This window comes from Hibiscus syriacus, unplaced genomic scaffold (genome assembly GCF_006381635.1).
Source record: "Hibiscus syriacus cultivar Baekdansim isolate YM2019G1 unplaced genomic scaffold, ASM638163v2 tig00109948_pilon, whole genome shotgun sequence".
NCBI classification, from domain to species: domain Eukaryota; kingdom Viridiplantae; phylum Streptophyta; class Magnoliopsida; order Malvales; family Malvaceae; genus Hibiscus; species Hibiscus syriacus.
The window spans coordinates 211,437-231,370 of NW_024062536.1; the positions used below are offsets into that span (position 1 = coordinate 211,437).

At 34.7% G+C, this 19,934-nt stretch overlaps 1 protein-coding gene across 2 annotated transcripts; it reads right to left on the reverse strand.

Annotated features, from left to right (window-relative positions):
• Positions 1–16,220: 16,220 nt before the first annotated feature.
• LOC120210982 (RNA-binding protein 2-like) lies at positions 16,221–18,888 on the reverse strand. Of its 2 annotated transcripts, none has more exons than XM_039209620.1 (7): positions 18,758–18,888; positions 18,547–18,655; positions 17,542–17,673; positions 17,158–17,418; positions 16,999–17,060; positions 16,789–16,870; positions 16,221–16,389 (listed from the first exon to the last, which is right to left on the reverse strand). In XM_039209620.1, the coding sequence occupies exons 2-7, from the start codon at positions 18,632–18,634 to the stop codon at positions 16,286–16,288; spliced, it is 729 nt and encodes a 242-aa protein (XP_039065551.1). In that variant the 5' UTR covers positions 18,635–18,655; positions 18,758–18,888; the 3' UTR covers positions 16,221–16,285. The 2 variants fall into 2 exon arrangements, with proteins under 2 accessions (XP_039065551.1, XP_039065550.1); XM_039209619.1 differs by having other exon boundaries at positions 16,234–16,389; positions 17,158–17,446; positions 17,537–17,673.
• Positions 18,889–19,934: the final 1,046 nt, after the last annotated feature.

Below are 19,934 nucleotides of genomic sequence, written 5' to 3' on the forward strand. Positions count from 1 at the left end.
AAAGGTAAATACGAAATTACAAGTTTAGATCTACGTTGGTGGGGAATTTTTTGGGATAATCGGGCCTCGATTTCGTGTTCATGGTGCTGAGAGGAGTAGTTCAGGGGTAGTTTAGGTTTTCTAGCCACCAGTGGCGCTGAACGAAGTGACGGTCCGGGCGGCGGTGTGTGGCCGGTTGAGGGAGAGTTAGAGAGAAAAAGGGAGTTGAGTTTTGATAAATGGTTAAAATGAATGAATTTTATCATTTTGGGCTATTTATAGGGGCTCGAAGTGCAATTAGTAAATTCTTAAATTATTTTTATAGTCCCTAAAATTTTGGTGCGGAATTCATTTTGGTCACCTATTGTAATTTTACCCTTGAATTTTGAATTAATTCAATTTAATCCATGTTTATATTTCTTACATTTTGCAAATTGGCCCCCTAACCTTTTTATTTTCTCCATGTAGCTTTCATTTAGCAATAATTTGACCCCTAAATTCTTTAATTCTTTTCAATTTAATCTTTTTAATATTTTTATTTTTTCGAATCTTTTATTTTATATTTAATTGTTTAACATTAATTTCACTTCTTTTAGGAAATTTTAAATTGGTCAAAGGTAAGTAATTTAGAATGAATTTTTAATTTAAATTTCAATTTTAATTTTCATAATTAATACAATCGGGAAATCAAATTGGTACCGAAAAGGCAGCGCAAGGGTGATAATCATTCATTGACTATAATCGAATCCCGAATCCGATTAATTTTTGGTAAGTCATAGATCAAGTAAATGGTAAGTTAAGGTATCCGATCAACCTAATTCAAATGATCGGTGGCGGTTCCATCACATTTATTCAAGTTAAAAACTGATTCCGGAACCACTTGAAGGACGGTTACGATAGCTTGGCGACTTCGCTGGGGACTCAGGTAAGAGAGTCAGGCCAAAAGGATTTTTGGTTGTCTTTCTAAGCAAAATTGTAAGTTTCGATTACAATTTATCTTTTCGATCCTTTTATTATTATTTTTCCAAATAAATAGTCAGACTGACATTTTCTAATGATTCAACTTTTATTTAATCATTCATCTTAGGCTCTATTCCCGAGCTCCAAACCATTTTTAAGTTGGGGCGAAAGCGACACCTTAATAGGAATTTATTCTCCATATAGACCTAGCAAGTAACCTTCGAGATTTATATATCTTATGTCTTCGTGTGAATTTATTCTCCGTATAGACATAAGGGAATGTATCCTCTCGAGTTTGACTCGGTCCACAAGAGCCTATGATGGGTTTAGGATTGAGGGTCTGGCAACCCAAGGGTACACCAACGAGGAGAACTCATATACCTCTTTTAGAACTGAACCGTGATTTTGCAAGGAATTAAAGCCCACCCCAAACCTTCATTCAAAACCAAAGACGCTTGATTTATTTCATGTCTTATTTTAATGTTAAAAGCATGCGAATTAGAAATACATGCGGTTAGGATTTGTTCAAAAAATAATATACGGGATAGAGATCATATCTGGGTATGAACAAAAATCATGTGGGGGTAGGAATTTCTGTTTTCATTATTATTCTGATTATTATTTTGTTTTATTTTCTTTTTATCATTTGCATCATTTAAAGAGGTGTTGATCCGCAAAGTGTTCGTTAAAACTCAAATAGTATGCATTAAATGAAAAATGATTTATAATGCAAGAGGTAAAAAATATAGAAGTACGACTATGGTTAGAAAAGACGTAGAGGGAAAAAATGGGCAGTCTGCAAGATAACTATGTGTCAGACCTAGCTAGCTACGCTTCCATCAGCCTCAAACAAAATGATACTCAAGAGTAGTGGAACATTAAGGACAGTTGTAAAAATGATAGGAAACAAAGGTTTTGCTAGCAATACGGTGATATCGCACACTTGTTCTATGTCAAGATAGACGAACCTCTAATTGTGCCTTAATACAATTTTGGAATCCAGGATACAACTGCTTTACATTCAACCAAGAAGACATGGTTCCCACAATTGAAGAATACACTACCTTGTTACATTGTGAGGGAATCAGTATGGACTAAGTCTTCATGAAATACTTGGAAAGTCATCATTTCAAGAATAGGTTGGCAAATGTTACAGGGGTTGATGAAAAGTGGGTAATTGATCGAATTCAACACAAAGGCAAATGAGAAGGAATTGCTTGGAAGCACATCAATCAATTAATGAAGAATCATCCCAACAAATAGAATGTGATCAATCTTTTTACACTGGGTATCTACGGCCTGGTTATCTTCCCTAAAACCTTGGGATACATTGAGGTAGTTGTGGTGGAATTATTCAAACAACTACCTAAGCAAGTGAACCCTGCACCAGTAATCCTAGCTGAGACCTTCCATTCTTTAAACCATTGTAGAAGGACTAGTGGAGGACATTTTATAGGATGCACACAACTACTTTAGGTTTGGATTCATAGTCAGTTTTGGAAAATTGATGGGATTTCCTACCGTCTATTCAGCATGACATGTTCACTTTTGGAGGAATTCCTTACACAAAATTGCGAGAATGTATTCCAAATGACAAATTGGCAAAGGTATTTACACACCTACATAACAAATACATCGTGTGGAGAGCTATTGGCTAACTCATAGTGAAATTCTTTACCAATGTAGAGATTCAATAGTAGTAAAGGTACTTGGGTTGTGAGGAGGAGTCGGCTATTATCCGTTTTACCACTTTGTCAGTATGGGGCACGTCAATTTGTCTCAGTCACACATGAGATATCTAGATATGAGTTTGCATATCATGAGGATAATTACAAGAAAAAGTTAAAGACGTTGTTGAATCATGGAATAAGATATTTCGTACAGATGTTGTGGTTGCCAAAGACAGCCTTAGTCCAGATTGAGAAAGTTGAGAAATAATGACATTGTTCCCATACCATATCATAAGACACCCGGACCATGGAAGAGCATCTTAAACCAGTTTCCTCTTATATGGAGATAAAAAATAGGGAATTGGAAGCTGAAAAAGAGGAACTGAAACAAAGATTGAGAGAGTTAGAAGCTAAAAAATTCCAGTGAAGGATGGACGCCGATACTCAAAAGGACCGAGAAGGAAGATTGAAAAAATAATAGAAGAAAGTCTGCTTTGAGTTGGAAGATTTGATAAAATAGTATCAAGAATAGGTTTAGAAAAAAATACCAGCTTGAAAAGATCTTCCGAGTATTGGAGAGATGAAGCTAACAGCTTAAAGAGGAAATTTAAGGCCCAAGATGACAGGGAAGTGTTGAAAAATCATCTAAGGGCTTCTCAAAGATAGTTATCAGAAAGGGAACAACAGAATAAATGATTGAAGACTAAGGTAACTGATCTGGAGGGTTCTCTTCAAAGGAAACATGAGTAAGATAGTAAAACTATAGCCGAATTGGAGAGCATTGTGGACAAATTCAAGAAGCAAGAAAATGAAATCCAAATAGTTTATTTTGATGGAGGACTTCAGTGGAATTTCTATGGGAACAAGCTCAGTAAAGGGTAAAGGCTAGGGATACATTCATTCAGGATTTCCTAGAGAAGATACAGAAAGCATCACATTACTTGTATGGTTTGGAAAGAGAAGTCGAGGTGGTTTGACAAGGCATTCAACTAGTGACAGATGAAGCAAGAATACTTTGTAACCTATTAAAAGTCATTCGGGGTCTAAAACATCTAGCTAGAATGTACATTTGAACTGTTTTTTGTCTCTTAGAAATAACACTTTTGTCTCAATAAAGTATTTATAATAACAAAATGTTTTGGATCAATGCCTCGGAAATTTCATTCATCTTTCATTTTTATATATTTTGTATTTTCATTTCTTTACATTCAAATTAACTAACAGAAAATGTCTCATCAAACTAAGGAACAAGCACTGGACGCACCTCATCCTTACAATACTCACTCAAAGAAGAAGAAAATAGAAGCTAAGTTCGCTCAACTTGAGGAAAATATGATGAGACTGCAAAGAGAACTTGAGGATAAAATCATCAGAATCATCAAAATATGTTGGATTCTATCACTAGGAACCAAAATTCATTGGTTGACTAGCTTGTTGCAAGGTTATATGGCCTGAATCAAATAAATGCTCCTAGGGTAGGGACATCTGAAGGGGTGGTTGTATCACCTGCTCTGCAGTTAGTTATTTCACCTGGAATCTTACCAGGACTTCAAAGGGACTCATCTGTTGTAAAAGCACAAGCTTCTGTAACCAACCCTAAAATAATCCAGATGATTACCGTGTTTCAAATTTTGATGAGGAAGACAAAGCAAAGAAGATAGAGGAAAAAGAAAGCATTTGGAAGATCAAATGAAACAATTAAAGGAGAATACATCTATTACGAAGTTGATGCTCTGGAACTAAGTTTGGTCCTGGATTTGATTCTTCCTCCTAAGTTTAAAATCTTATATTTTGAAAAGTTTGATGGGAACAGTTGCCCCTCGACTCACATTACCATGTTCTGTCGAAAGATGACAGGATATGTCGGGAATGACCAACTCCTGATTCAATGTTTCCAAGAGAGTCTGTGGGTTTAGCTATCCAGTGGTATAATCAGCTGAATCGTTCTCACGTTAGGACATGAAAGATCTTGCCAAATCATTCTTGGAACAATACAAACATATGAATGAAATGAGACCAGATCGTGTTATGTTGCAATGTATAAAGGAAAAACATAACGAAAGTTTCAGGCAATATACACAACGATGGAGGGATTTAGCTTGTGCTAGTTCATCCACCTTTGGATGAAAAAGAAACAAGGAAGCTCTTCATACATACTTTGAAGGCTCCTTTCTTTGAGCATCTATTTAGAATTACATCCGGGAACTTTTCTGATCTAGTTATGGCCAAGAAATAGTGGAGACGACCATTAAGAAAAGGGAAGATAGAATGGGGTAAGTTAAGAAGAAGACATCCCATGAAGAAAAGAGAATTAGAGATCAACAACGTCGACACTTACAACCCCAACAAAAGTGTTACGATCTTTAAATCAAAGCCAACTGCAGCTATATCGTCAGGTGCTTCTAAATAAGATTTGAGGGAACCAAAGAAAGAAAGAGAAAATGGGCATTTTGATCCTATTCCCATGACTTATAAAGAACTTTATCAGCAACTTTTTGACACACACGTGGTGTCACTATACCCAGTATAACCTCTAAAACCTCTATAACCCAAGTGGTATGATGAAAATGCACATTGTGAATATCATGGTGTCCCGGGGCATGCTATTGAAAACTGCCTCGCCTTTAAGATGATTTTCAAAGGATGTGCAACAAGATTTGGATCATTTCAATAACTTAGAGTCACCCAATATTGCACAGAATCCTTTGCCTAATCACTAGGAGATTGAGATTAATGCAATTACTGAGGAGAGGGAAAGAAGGTCAAGACCTAAGTTTCTAAAGTGAAGTCACATTTGGCTTGGGTATGGAGACAAATGATAAATGTGGGGTTTCTTGCACCGTATCCTAGCATATAAAATTTCAAAGGTGCAGTCATTGTTATTATCACAACGAGGATGAACATATGTGTAACAATGTGTCGAATTTAGAGCATTGATCCAGCTAATGATGGATAGAAAATAGCTGGAATTTTACGAGGAAAGTAAGGACACTCAAGAAACGGATATTTGTACAACTGGAGAGGCATCTGAAAAGGATACGGTATGAGCCATCCTTTAGTAATTAACCCAAAGGAAAAGATGGCAGACAAGGTACATACCAAATTAGTGATAGTAGCACCAAGACCTTTCTCTTGCAAAGACAGTAAGGAAATACCTTGGAAGTATGTATGCTAAGTGGTTCCACAAAAGAAGATGTCAATGAAGTGGGGCATTCTACTAGAAGTGGGATGATATTCCCAAAAGTCTAACATACCCACGATGACACTTGAGCCATTTAAAGGAGATAAACCAATAATTAATGAGCCAATAAAAGAAGAATAAGCTATGGAGTTCTTGAAATTATTAAAACACATTGATACAGTGTTATGGAACAGTTACGTAGCTTGCCAACTTGTATCTCAATGTTGGCTTTGCTACTAAGTTCGGAGGCACACATGGAGACACTACTGAAGGTCTTGAATCAAACATTTGTGCCAAAAGATGTAACAATCAATAAGCTGAACCGACTGGTTAATAACATCCAAGCTGATAATATTATCTCATTTTCTGATGATGAGATTACATCCGGGGGTAAAGGTCGGGCCAAAGCATTACACATTACCACTCATTGTAAGGGGTATACTTTACCAAGTGTATTAATCGACAATGGTTCCACCCTTAATGTAATACCTTTAGCCACTCTTTAAAAGGGTACCAATGGATACTTCCCACATGAGAACATGCCAAAGTGTGGTCCGAGCATTTGATGGGATGAAAAGGGAGGTGCTTGGCAAAATTGATATACCACTAACTGTTGGGCTTGCCCCTTACAACATAGAGTTCCTAGTGATGGAAATTATAAATTTTACAACTGCCTTTTAGCAAGGCCATGGATTCATCAAGCTGGGGAAGTACCATCAACACTCCACTAGAAAGTCAAGTTTGTTATTGACGCAACTCTTATAATCATCAATACTGAAGAAGACATGGTGGCAAGTATGACCATTGATGCCTCTTACATTAATGTAGACGATGAAGAGCTAGAAAGTTCTTTTTCGCTCATTGGAGTTTGTCAATGCTACATTTGTAGTTGAAGGGAATAAGATTTCCAAACCAAGATTTTCAGAATGCACCAAGATGGAAATCAAGCAAACCTTAAGAAGAGGTGCAATGATAGGAAAAGGTTTCGGGAGCTCTCTATGAGGAAAAATCAACCCTATTTTCCTTATTGACAAGCTTGATCATTTTGGGTTGGGTTATCAACCCAATCATTAACAAAGAAGGAAGGAAATTTATAGGCCAAGAAAGAAGGAATGTGAGATTAATTAGAGAAGAGGTTCAATGGGAACCAATATTTTTCTCCTCTTCACAACACATTTAGGTTGACGGTTATGTGTTTGAGGGATAAACAATGATGGCCTTACCTGATCTGGAGAAAGCTCTAAATGACTTGAGTATCAATGCAATAACAACAGATGACGCTGAGGATATTGATAGATTTGGAATTCATCCATTATTATCGGGGTTCGTGCTTAACAACCGGACTACTGAAGAACTACATGTGGTTTTCAAATATCTTTTAGAGTAATACTCAAACTTTTCCTATTTACTTATACCTGGGGCAATAGGTGATCTTTTGTAAGGGTTGATGAACTGTTTTTTATTTATATTTCAATAAAATATGAAAATTTCCTTTATGACAAACATTTTTTCCTTTCACTTCTTTTTATCCATATATATATAATACATTTGTTTCTACGTTCTATGTGGGATATTTTCCTCTAGCATATGTATATTTTCCTCTCTTTTCCTTTCAGATCTTTGGATGTTAATGATGTGGATGATGATAATTCTGACCCGGAGATCAATTTTGAACATCTCAAGTGTCTTGGAAAAATCAATGAATATGACAATAAAGAAGAGTGCAACATACCTTCTGAATTATTAAGAATGGTGAAAATGGAAGACAAACAAATATTACCCCGTGAGGAAAAAATTGAAGTTTTGAATTTGGGGACTGAAGAAAAGAAGAAGAAAGTTAAAATTGGCACAACACTTTCGTCTGAAGCAAGATAAAATTTAATAGACTTACTCCAGGAGTACAAGGACGTGTTTGTATGGTCGTACCAATATATGCCTGGACTAGACACGGATATGGTAGTCTATAAATTACCAATCAAGCCAGAATGCAAACCCGTACAGCAAAAATTGAGGAGGATGTAGCCTGAAATGCTCTTAAGATAAAAGAAGAAGTCAAGAAGCAGTTTGATGTTGATTTTCTTCAAGCAACCAAGTATCCAGACTGGGTGGCTAACATAGTGTCGATGCCAAAGAAAGATGGAAAAGTAGGCATGTGTGTTGACTATCGAGACCTCAACAAAGCAAGACCTAAAGATAATTTCTCATTGTCGCACATAGATACTCTAGTGGATAATACGAATAAAAAAATTTATCATTCATGGAATGTTTCTCAGGATACAACCAGATAAAGATACATCCCGACAACATGCAATAGACTACATTTGTCATAATAAGGAAAAATTTTGCTATAAGGTGATGCCCTTCGGATTAAAGAATGTTGGGGAAACATACCAAAGGGTCATGGTAACCTTGTTTCATAACATGATGCATAAAAAGATTGAAGTCTATGTAGATGATATGATTATCAAAGCCCAAATTGAAAATGAACACATCGAAAATCTGAGGAAGCTTTTTCAAAAAATGAGGAAATTTCAATTGAAGCTGAATCCAAACAAGTGCACCTTTGAAGTAACATCTTGAAAGCTATTGGGTTTCATTGTTAGTAGAGATTGATCCAGATAAAGTCAAATCTATCTAGAATTTACCTCCTCAATGAACACAAAAATAAGTTCGAGGTTTTCTGGGTAGATTGAAGTATATTGCTCGGTTCATATCTCAGTTGACAGATAAGTGCGACCCTGGAACATGGGATGATGACTGTCAGATTGCACTCGAGAAAGTAAAATAGTATTTGTCTCATATTCCAATTCTAATGTCACCAATTCCAGGAAAATCATTATTTCTCTATCTATCAATCTTTCATAATTCAATGGGATATGTCATGGGATAACATGATGAGTTTGGAAATAATGAAATATATATTTACTACCTTAGCAAGAGATTTACTGATTGCGAGACCAAATATCCACCAAATGAGAAAGTTTGCTCTGCTCTAGTCTGTGCTACATGAAGACCTCAAGAAATACATGCTATACCATACTACCTGGTTAATTTCCAAATTGGACCCATTAAAATTCATGATGAGTGTACCCATTCTCTCTGGAAGGTTAGCCTGATGGCAAATGCTTTTATCAAAATTCGGCATTGAGTACGTGAGTCAAAAGGCTATAAAGGGAACTGTCATATTAGACTTCTAGCAAGCAGAGCTTTCAAAAACCATGAATCATTAAACTTAGATTTCCCAAATAAAGATTTGATGGCCATATCTTTATAAGAGGCTAGTACTTCCACATGTAATTTATGGAAGATATACTTTGATGGTGCATCGAATACGTTGGGGCATGGTATTAGAGCTATCTTGATCTCGCCCATAAGAAACCATTATCTTTCACTGCATATTCGATTTCGATTACACCAACAACATGACAGAGTATGAAACTTGTGTTTTAGGGATTCGAGTTGCTATTGGACATAATATAAAGACTTTGATGATATATAGGGATTCTGCCTTAGTGATTTATCAACTCTTAGGAGAATGGAAACAAAAGACGTCAAACTAGTGTAGTACAGAAAACTCATCTTGGAGTTAATTGAAGAGTTTGATGAAGTCACTTTCCGTTACATGCCCAGAGAATAGAATAAAATGACAAATGATTTAGCTACCTTGGCAGCAACATTCAAAACTGGTAGAGAAACCGATATGATGCCAATCAATATGCAATAATACAAGTACCTCATTCATTGCTATCATATCTAGGAAGAAAAAGATAAAACCCATGGTTTCACGACATTCTGTAATACATCAAAAATCAAAGCTATCCAAAAGAAGCTATTGAAAATGACAAAAGAACAATCAGAAGAATGGCAACATGATATGTTTTTGACGGAGAAGTCTTATACAAGATAAGTCATTATCAAGTCTTGTTAAGATGTGGATGCAGAAGAAGCAAAGATGATCTTGGAAGAAGTGTATGATGGAGTGTGTGGAACTCATGCAAATGGGCATATGATGGCAAGACAAGTCATGAGACGCGGATACTTTTGGTCCACATTGGAGAGTAACTGCATCAACTATGTTATACGATGTCACAAGTGCCAAGTCTTTGGAGATAAATAAATATCCCTCCTCATCCTATTCATGCGATGACGACTCCATGGCCTTTTTCTATGTGGGGAATGGATGTTATCAGACAAATCCATCCGAAAGCTTCAAACAGTCATCAATTTATCATTGTATCAATCAAATACTTTACCAAATGGGTGGAAGCTGCATCATATGCTAATTTCACTCAATCCATTATTTGTAAATTCTTGAAAATGAGATCATATGTCTGTATGGTTTACCATAAAGGATCATTACGATAATGCAACCAATTTAAACAACAGAACGATGGATGCTACATATGAACAATTCAACATAAAGCAACATAACTCTACTGTTTACCGACTAAAGATGAATGGCGGTCGAGGCAGCAAACAAGAATATCAAGAAGTTAGTGGAGAAAATGACTGAGACGTACAAAGACTGGCATGAGAAGTTACCTTTCACATTGTTTTCCTATTGAACTTCGGTGCGGACTTCGACTAGGGCAACCCATTTTCATTAACTTACGACATAAGGTTATGTTTCCCATTGAGGTAGAAATCCCATCACTCCACGGTTTTTCAAAAGTAAAGTTGGATGATTCGAAATGGGTGCAAACTCGATATGATCAATTGAACTTAATAGAGGGAAAGAGGTTGAAATCCATTCACCATGGTCGGTTCTACCAAAAATGAATGATTCGAGCATACAACAAGAAGGTACGCCTAAGAGTATTTCATGAAAGAGATATCGTGCTAAAAAATATTTGGTCAATTCAAAAAGACTTTAGAGGAAAATGGATGTCGAATTGGGAAGGGCCTTATGTCTTGAAAAAGGCCTTCTCCGGAGGAACACTAATCTTGACTGAAATGGATGGGCCAGAACTACCTAACCCAGTTAACTCTAATCTAGTCAAAAGATATTTCGCTTAGGGTGAAAATCCAAAAGGACGCCCTAAATCGAGGAATCAAAAAAATTTTAGAGTGAAAACCCAAAAAAAAGCTCTAAATCGAAAAAAAGACAAAAAAATGTTTAGAGTGAAAACCCGAAAGAGCGTTCTAAATAGAAAAGGACAGAAAAATGGTCCAATATGAAAACCCATAAAGGGAATCTTGAAACCAAGGGAGGATCCAAGTTGAAAACCCAAAAGGACGACTTGGGTAATGATCCAGGATTTACGCACGGAGATCCTGGATCAAGGCAATAAAACATCACAACATCCAAGTCTTCGGAGACTAAATAATTTGGAAGGAACTTTGCACCATTCAAACGTTTTCACAACCTTGAAGTTCCCTCGACAGAAGTTACACTCAAAATCATCGTTGTTCTAGTTCAAAGGAGTCCACATCATCGATATTTCGAGCACCTATTTGTCCTTTTAAATATCTTCTCTTTTCCAAATATTTGCCATGTATTTACTTTTATTCATCATAAATAAATATGGTCATTTTTTGAGAAAACCCAATTTCTTAGCATCTTGCATTGATTTTAAATAAAAACAATTTATTCACTTTGAAAAAGATCATTTTGTATTATTGTACAAAGACTTTTTCGAAAGTATATGTGTTTGGAAACTGATAGATGTTCTGCCACAATACCCGAAAAAATGACACGAATACTAGTTCAAAACTCAGTGAGGAGTAGAAAAGGCATTGACTAAAGATCAAGATTATAAGAAAAACGTCTTTCTGGAACAAAAAAAAATCCAAAGAGGGTATCAATTCAAAACCCATTGAGGATAAAAAAATCAAGAATCAAGAATTGAAAAATCAGGATTGGCAAGAATCACGAGATGTCAGAGAAATCAAGACTGATAGAAAGAGATTGAGGCTTCTCTCTAAGACATAAATCATAAAAATAACATATTATGCATATGCATTTTAGGTATATACAAGGACATCACATCTATAACATTGCACATGTATACAATTTTAAAGATTTTTGTCAGATTCAATTTCTACTTCACAATGAAGGATATTGAACTTGAAGAACACTCGAGATTAATACAACTAGTATGAGTTAGGTTTCAACTTCAAAAGAAGGGTATCCAACTCAGAAGAACATTTAATCCCGACTCAACTTCTCGACGAATGAGTCAACCACGATATCAACTTCACAATGAAGGATATTGTGCCCAAGATACTCGAGACCGTCTCAACTTCACAGCAGAGGAGTCATCTACAACATAGTTCAACTCAACGATGAAGAACTATTTATCAACTAAGGTTGTCTAGTCAAATTTCAACTTCACGGTGAAGGACATTGGACTAGAAGAAAGCTCAATATCAGCTATGGTTTATCTTAACTCAACGGCAAGGAATTACCGACTATCCCAGACATCGAGCTAGATTTCAACTTCACAGCGAAAGATATCATGCCCGAAACATCCAAGATTAACTCGACTTCACGATAAAGGGGTCAACCACGATTCAACTTCATGACAAAGGATATCATGCTAAAAGCCATCCAAGATCAACTCAACTTCACGATGAAGGAGTCATCTGTAATTCAGCTCAATAACATAAGGTCATTTTCTAACCAAATTAATTGCAAAAAAACCAATCAAAACTAGAGTTTTCAAGTCGATTTCAACTCCTCAATGGAGGATATTGGACAAGAAGCCCAATGGTGATGTCGGAAAACTCCTAATAGAATCAAATTTCAACTCTACAATATAGGATATTCGATAAGAGAGTCGACTATAACATTGAGTCGTATTGTCAATCCCATAATGGAAGGCGTTGGAATTAAGACCCATTCACGACAAATGAAAATAGTATATTTTTATCTTTGTCCTATTCTCGTTGCACGACAATAGGCAAAAAGGGGCAGTTGTAGACACCCATTTTTGTTCGGGTTTCTTTTTATATAATTATACTATATTATATATTATTTAATATAGTATATATTATATAATATGGTTTATTATATAGCATATATATTATTATATATTATTATATATTATATTATATTATATTATATTATAGTGTATATATTTATTATTATTATATTATAGTATTATTATATCATATATTCTCATAATTAATTTATATTTATTAATTTTAGGTCCAAATTCGGGTCCAGTCAAGTCTAAATCGGGTCCAGAGTGATGCCCAACCAAGAAGCAAGCCTAACCAGAAAGCAAGCCCGATGGGAACCCAGTAATCCTAAGCCTGTCTGTCTGACCCAGCAAAGGCTAGGGTTTTGTACTTAACAAGGGTGCCGCAAGGGAGATAGCAAATGGCGCGTGAAGGCCACGTGCCGGCACCAAATCAAAACCAAATAGTAAAATCGGAGAGGAAATCATAACAAAAACGCATAGCAAATCGAAGGGGAAAACGTCCCCTATTTTTCAGTAACAATATGCCGAGAGAATCGACCACAACCAAACATGCAAGTGAATCCAACCAGATTAGGATTTTAACAACCCAATTCAAGGGAAATTTTCCTTTCCTAAGGCTATAAAAGGCCTCCGATGAAGCTAAGGAAAAGGGGAAGACACAAAGCAACATAAAGCAAATACACGAAAACCCAAGCCAAAGTAAAAAGCAAAAACGTTCGAAAGCAAAAACAAAAATCAAAGCTTAAAGCTTTGTTTCATCGAAGGACGTCGGGAAAGCATGGAAGCCTTGTCGGGAAAGAAAAAGCCACCAGAAGTTGTAAAGGCTTGTCGAAAAAGGTAAACCCGAAACTTCGAGTTTAGATCTATGTCGGGAGGGAACTTTTTGGGATAATTGGGCCTCGGTTTCGTGTTCATGGTGCTGAGAGGAGTAATTCGGGGGTAGTTTAGGTTTTCCAACCACCGATGGCAATGCCTGGAGTGGCGGTCCGGGCGGCGGGGCTGAAATCTATCGGTTTGTGGTCAGTTGAGGGAGAGTTGGGTGAGAGTTAGAAAGAAATAGGGAGTTGATTTTTTAGAAATGGTTAAAATAATTGAATTTTGTGATTTTTGGGTTATTTATAGGAGAACCGAAGTGCAATTAGTAAATTCTTAAATTATTTATGCAGTCTCTAAAGTTTTGATGTGTAATTCATTTTGGTCACATGTTATAATTTTGCCTTTGAATTTTGAATTAATTCAATTTAATCCCTGTTTACATTTCTTATATTTTGCAAATTGGCCCCTGACCTTTTTATTTTCTCCCTGCAGCTTTCATTTAGCATCAATTTGACCCCCAAATTCTTTAATTCTTTTCAATTTAATCTTATTTAATATTTGTAATTTTTCCTAGATCTTTTAATTGTTTAACATTAATTTCACTTATTTTTGGCAATTTTAAATCGGTCAAAGGTAAGTAATTTGGATCAAATTTTTAAATTTTATTTTTATTTTTACTTTTTGTAATTAAGACAACCGGGAAATCAAATTTGTACTGAAAGGGCAGTACAAGAGTGTTAATCCTTCCTTGACTGTAATCGACTCCCGAATCCGATTAATTTATGGTAAATCGTAGATCAAGTAAACGATAAGTTAAGGTATCCGATCAACCTAATTCAAAATGATCGATGATATTTCCATCACATTGATTCAAGTCAAAACCCGATTCCGAGACTATCGAAGGACGATTATGACACCGTCGAACCAAAAGAACCCCCGATGAGCAAAGACCTGCTGTCGCGCACCCAGTCTTTCAATTTTATAATGACTAAAATTTATTAAAAAATATCATACTTTCACTGTTTAATATATAAATAAATTATTAAAAAATATTATCACTAATCATGATCATGAAATCCGTTCCAAATAAGATTACCCCATCGAACAACAAGTGATAAAAATTAAGAAATTGTGATCCTATATTCTTTTCACGAACTAAATCGAAACACGAATTAAATAACATTGATATGGTCTCATATATCCTGGTAAAGCATGAAATCGAAGTTTAGGTGAATCCATTTACATTTGAAAGCTAGGTTGCTCCAATTCTTTACGTACCATGTGCAACCTCCAAATCTGTTGAAAAACTTGGAATAATTTGATGTTATACATGTCGAACGAAGACTTGCATTAGCATGATACTTGAGTTTGAGTGACATAGTTTAAAAGGTAGCATTTAATAGGTCCAATATATGAATTTCAGCATTTACATTTCTTTCCTCTGTTCTACATTGCGACGAATAAGCTAGATGGTAGAGGATTAAGGGTTTTAGCCTACTGCCTGTTTGAGTGGACATGCTGCACCATGGAAACCTTTTCACAGCGGTCACTACTAGTAATCTTTTGGAACGACCACGTACTTCAAAATTATTCATCCTCACTTTAATTTTTCTATCGATTTATTATATTATATTATATTATCAACGACACCTACCTTTTTCCTTTAAAACCTGAACATTTATCACATCAACAGCATTACTAGATACTTAAATATAACGAATAAATTAATTTTTTAAGATATATTTAATTTTTTAATAATTTAATTTTTACATAAAATAATTTTTATTTTTAAAAATTAAATAAGTCTCTAAATTTTAAAAAAATAATTTGGTCTTAGAATAAGACCCAAAAATCAATTTAGTCAAAATACCTCCTCATCCACCACATCATCCGTTATAATGACAATGACGTCATTACCATAATTTGAGGTCATCATTTATTTTCTTTGAAAAGTACGGGTAAAAAAAAAGAAAAACTGCCTCACCTTTAATATTTTGCCCTTTTGTTATTTTTTTATTAAATACATTACTGCACTCTATTAAAAGAAGCCAATGTTGATAATAAAAAATATTTATTAGACTGTCATAATTTCGTTACAAAGTTAACGACGGTGAGACAGAAAAAGTTAATATTTAAAATTTAGTTATTAAATTAAAAAATTAAACTTAACTGACCAAAATAAAAATATAAGAAACTTGAATGATGATTTATTTACTTTACCCTTAAGAGTATAACTACAATTTTCCACAACCAAACTGAATGCTAAATTTTTAGAAGTAATATCAGATTGATACAATATATAAACATTAGATTAAAACATTTTTAAAATCATGAACAAACGAAAAGAGTGTTTATACATTGATACTGGATTTGTTATTTTCATAATAGGATGATCTAAAGTATACCAATAGTTGGATGATAGTTCATCCATTATAAAACAAAAACAAATATAAAATGATCTTTTTTTAATACATATTTTCGTATGTTGCAACTGAAGATTGGATATTTTCGTATGTTGCGCCTGCAATCATTTCTAAAACCCCAAAAAAACACAGCTATTTTATCTAAAAGTTATTGTACAACAAAGGTTCGAGAAACGTGTAAGAAATTCAAGAATTGCTTGATCCTCACTCCTAAACTTTTTTTTTTGGGTGAATCTCTAGCACCAATAGTTAGCGGGATTTAGCAATTTAAATGAGAAAAAATGCCTTAAAATGGCTCAACATATAATACCATATTGTTTCAACTGGCATTTACCTCCTTCCGCGAACTCCAAAGCCTGAACGTGGACCTGGATTCCGGGAAAACTGCAACCTCAAGTAGTTAGAATCGGGATCATGTTCGTCAATTTTATAACCTGCACAATCCAACCATAAACTTAGAATCTCAACAGAAGCATCAAATGCAAACGCTCATCAATTTTTTTAATAGTCTAGGATAAGTATTAGGTAAGGGTGAACATTCGATCGAGACGAATCAAAAAATTTCGGCATAGTGTCTATATTTCAATTGAATGTCTCAACTGATAGCATTCCCTTTTGCCAAAGAAAAAAAACCCGGTTTCAGACTTCTCTTTGAGCAAAGAAAAATTTCAGCATATTATCTATATTCTTTAGCAAAATGTTGGAGTGAACCAATGTCACTCTAAAGCATTCATTATATTTCTTATAATTTTTTATGAGAAAAAAGAAAACATGTACATTTCCAGTGAGAAACTACTTCTATGAAAATCAAAATCAATGGAAGAAAAGATCACCTTGCAAGGCACTCATTGCAGTTGCTGCACAGGCAGGACTTGAAAAATCAACAAAACAAAGGATAATAGGATCTCCACCACGCTGCATTACCAATGCATGAGGTTTAAGCATTCAACAAATGCTAATGAGAATTTCCCAGCACTTAAGAAAACAGAATAAGCCACTATAAGAAAGACAAACGAGTATTTGCCAATATCTAGTTCACTTACATGTTTGTATTCTTTGCTTACTAGTCGTACTTCTTTATATCCCACAAAAGGACGAAAGATATCTAAAGCCTTGATTAAGGAATGTGAATTGACATTTCGGAAGCAAGGTAATCAAGTTAAAATAGATTTTACTAAGCATCGCAGCATTAAATAGGATACGAGCTACTTCCCTCCTTGTGCTGTCAGGAGGAAGTCCCTCAACAAATAGAGTATTGGAAGCATCTGGAGGTAGAGGTACGGTATCCCGACCAAGCCTTGACATGGGGTCGATGGGAAATTGACCGCCAAAACCAACATTTCGACCATTTAGTGCCAGATCTGGAGCAGCAGATCCAGGATGACCCATCACAGGAGGATCAGCCATTGGATGAGCAGGCATTGCACCGGCAGCCGCCCTTCCCAGCCCACCATGTGCTCTAGCTTCTCCAGAAGTAAAAGAAGAAAGTTGCTTCAAAAGCAGTTAATGAATGCTTTAGAAAACAAAAGTGGACATGCACTATGGGGGATAAATATGCATGAGTTAAAGGTTCGATGGTACCGCACTCTGGAGATAACGATCATATGCCGATCCGATTGTTTCCGTATCCTTCACAGACAGAAGTCCACTTTGATCATCATCTCTTACCAGATTATTATGCATCTCATGAGCTGGATGCAAACCAGGAGGTAGGGGATCTGTTAAAGTTGAAAATAGAACATTTATGTCAACTTTTCTCAATAAAAAATAATATCTTTCAACAATTATGCTAAGTCAAAGAAGCATATTGCTTAGACTCATTCCAAACACACTGGAAAGATAAACCACAAGGTAAATGACTTTGCAATGCCGAACAAAATCGGCAGCTAACTAAGATAAGAAAAGGAAAACTTGCTGCCACCAAGCACTATGCAGTATACACTGGCGGATGTATGTGTTCTCCAGGGTGGGCAGTGTCCACCTTGAAATCCGAATTTTTTATGTTAGTTGTCAATTTTACTGATGATGCCCATCCTGAAATTTTATTTGTGTCTGTCTCATATGAAAAAATTATGTTATTAATACATATATGCACACCTTGAAAAATATTTCTGGATCCGCCGCTAGCAGTATGCGCATTGCATACAACTTAAATTATTTTGCTTGCATACTATAAATAGTCTCTTAATTGTATTGATCAGACCAGATTCTTTGGTGATAAATCAAGGAGGAAGATGATTTTTAAGCTGTATTTTTGTTCACTCCTTATGTTGTATCTCTATCTCTCTTTCTGTTTTCTCGAGGAATATCAGTTTTCTAACATAAAGCATTCATTTCCATTGTTCAAAACAGTTTGAAATTCCAAGCGTGCTTATACATAAATTTATCTAACTGAACAAAATAACCTTTCGTCCGACGTCAAGTTTGAAGGAAATTCCACCAATCTAATCGAAAATTTTAAGAATGTTCAGAAGCAACTAAAACGCAATTGAACAAGAAATTGTAAAACATAGGCAAAGGCAAAGGGAAAGGGAAAGGGAAAGGGAAAGGGAAAGAGAGTGATTTTAAAACGGAAAAGGATCGAAGCGTACCGTAGTCAGTACGAGGTCGTTTAAGCATGCCACCTGATGACAGCATCGGAGGAGTTGGCTGCTGCCGATTCCAGTAATTATCCGACATTAGCTACTGTTTCAATCTCCCCTGCCAAAACAACGATATGTATTTGATATACAATATTTTCCCGATTGAGAAAACAAATAACGAAAAAGGAAAAGGTATTCAATAGACAGAGAAGGAATTGACCTTGGTTCAAAATTGAGGAAACCCTAGCTCGGCTCTATACTTCTTTTGTTTATTTTCGTCGAGAGTTTTTTTTTCCTATAACGAGTCGCAACTCGCACGAGTCAAAAGACTAGCAAAACATTACATCATTTTCTGTTGGCATAATACCAAAAAAAATTAAAAAAATTAAAAAACGTCCTAATCCGATCAACACATAAGAAACGAGATACTGATTAAGTACTCTAACCACATGATCAAATTGCTTACTTTGTTTATGTTAGGAAAAAATATTATTTAATTTATTCTATTTTGATCTAAATATAATTCTTTTTGTAAATTTTTAAACCCGACCTAAGAGTTATAATTGAATGAGAGTAATCTTGTTGATTATATAGGTTTACGAACGAAATTTATTTAATAAATTGTCTTAAAAACATTTGTCAAATAATTTATCAAAAATAAACTCAAGTCTCATTTTTTAAAATATTAAAAATAAATATTAAACCTCTTACGATATACAATTGAGTTACACCATATCAAGCCACATAATTATTTATATTTTTAATTTACTCCAAACTTTATAAATCACATCATAAATTTCATTTCAAATCTAATAAATTATATTATAATCTCCGAACCTGTAAACTTTAGTTTGTTGACTTTTTAAATGGATGCAATTTAGTCCATTTTAATATTAATTTTAGCTTCACAATTTACAATTGTTTCGATTTGATCTTTGCGTGTTGTTTAATTTATTTAAATTTCAGTTTTTAATTGCACTTTCGTTCAATTTAGTCCTTAAAATTATATTTTCATTGAAATTAGCCCATAATTATTTCTATGTTGTTATTTACTCCAAGCCTATAAATTACATCATAAACTTTATTTCAAACCCTATAAATTATATCATAATCTCTAAATTCTATAAACTTTTGTTTACCAACTTTTTAAATGGATGCAATTTAGTCTGTTTTTATATTAATTTTAGCTTCATATTTTACAATTGTTTCTATTTGATCCCTGCATGTTGTTTAATTTATTTAAATTTTAGTTTGTAATTTCATGTTTGCTTAATTTAATCCTAAAAATTATTTTTTTATCACAATTGACCTATAATTATTTCTATTTTTTGTAGTTTACTCCAAATCCTATACAATTACAAATTACAATTTGATGTTTATTAAAGGTGGAAAATAAT

What these genes read in the sequence shown, in the direction of transcription:
- LOC120210982 (XM_039209619.1), bottom strand. Translation starts at nt 18,634, where the DNA reads ATGTCGGATAATTACTGGAATCGGCAGCAGCCAACTCCTCCGATGCTG. An exon ending in CACAAGGAGGGAAGTAGCTC is followed by an intron (nt 17,061 to 17,157) that starts GTATCCTATTTA and finishes TCAAGGCTTTAG; the next exon opens with ATATCTTTCGTCCTTTTGTG. An exon ending in TAAGCAAAGAATACAAACAT is followed by an intron (nt 16,871 to 16,998) that starts GTAAGTGAACTA and finishes TTGGTAATGCAG; the next exon opens with CGTGGTGGAGATCCTATTAT.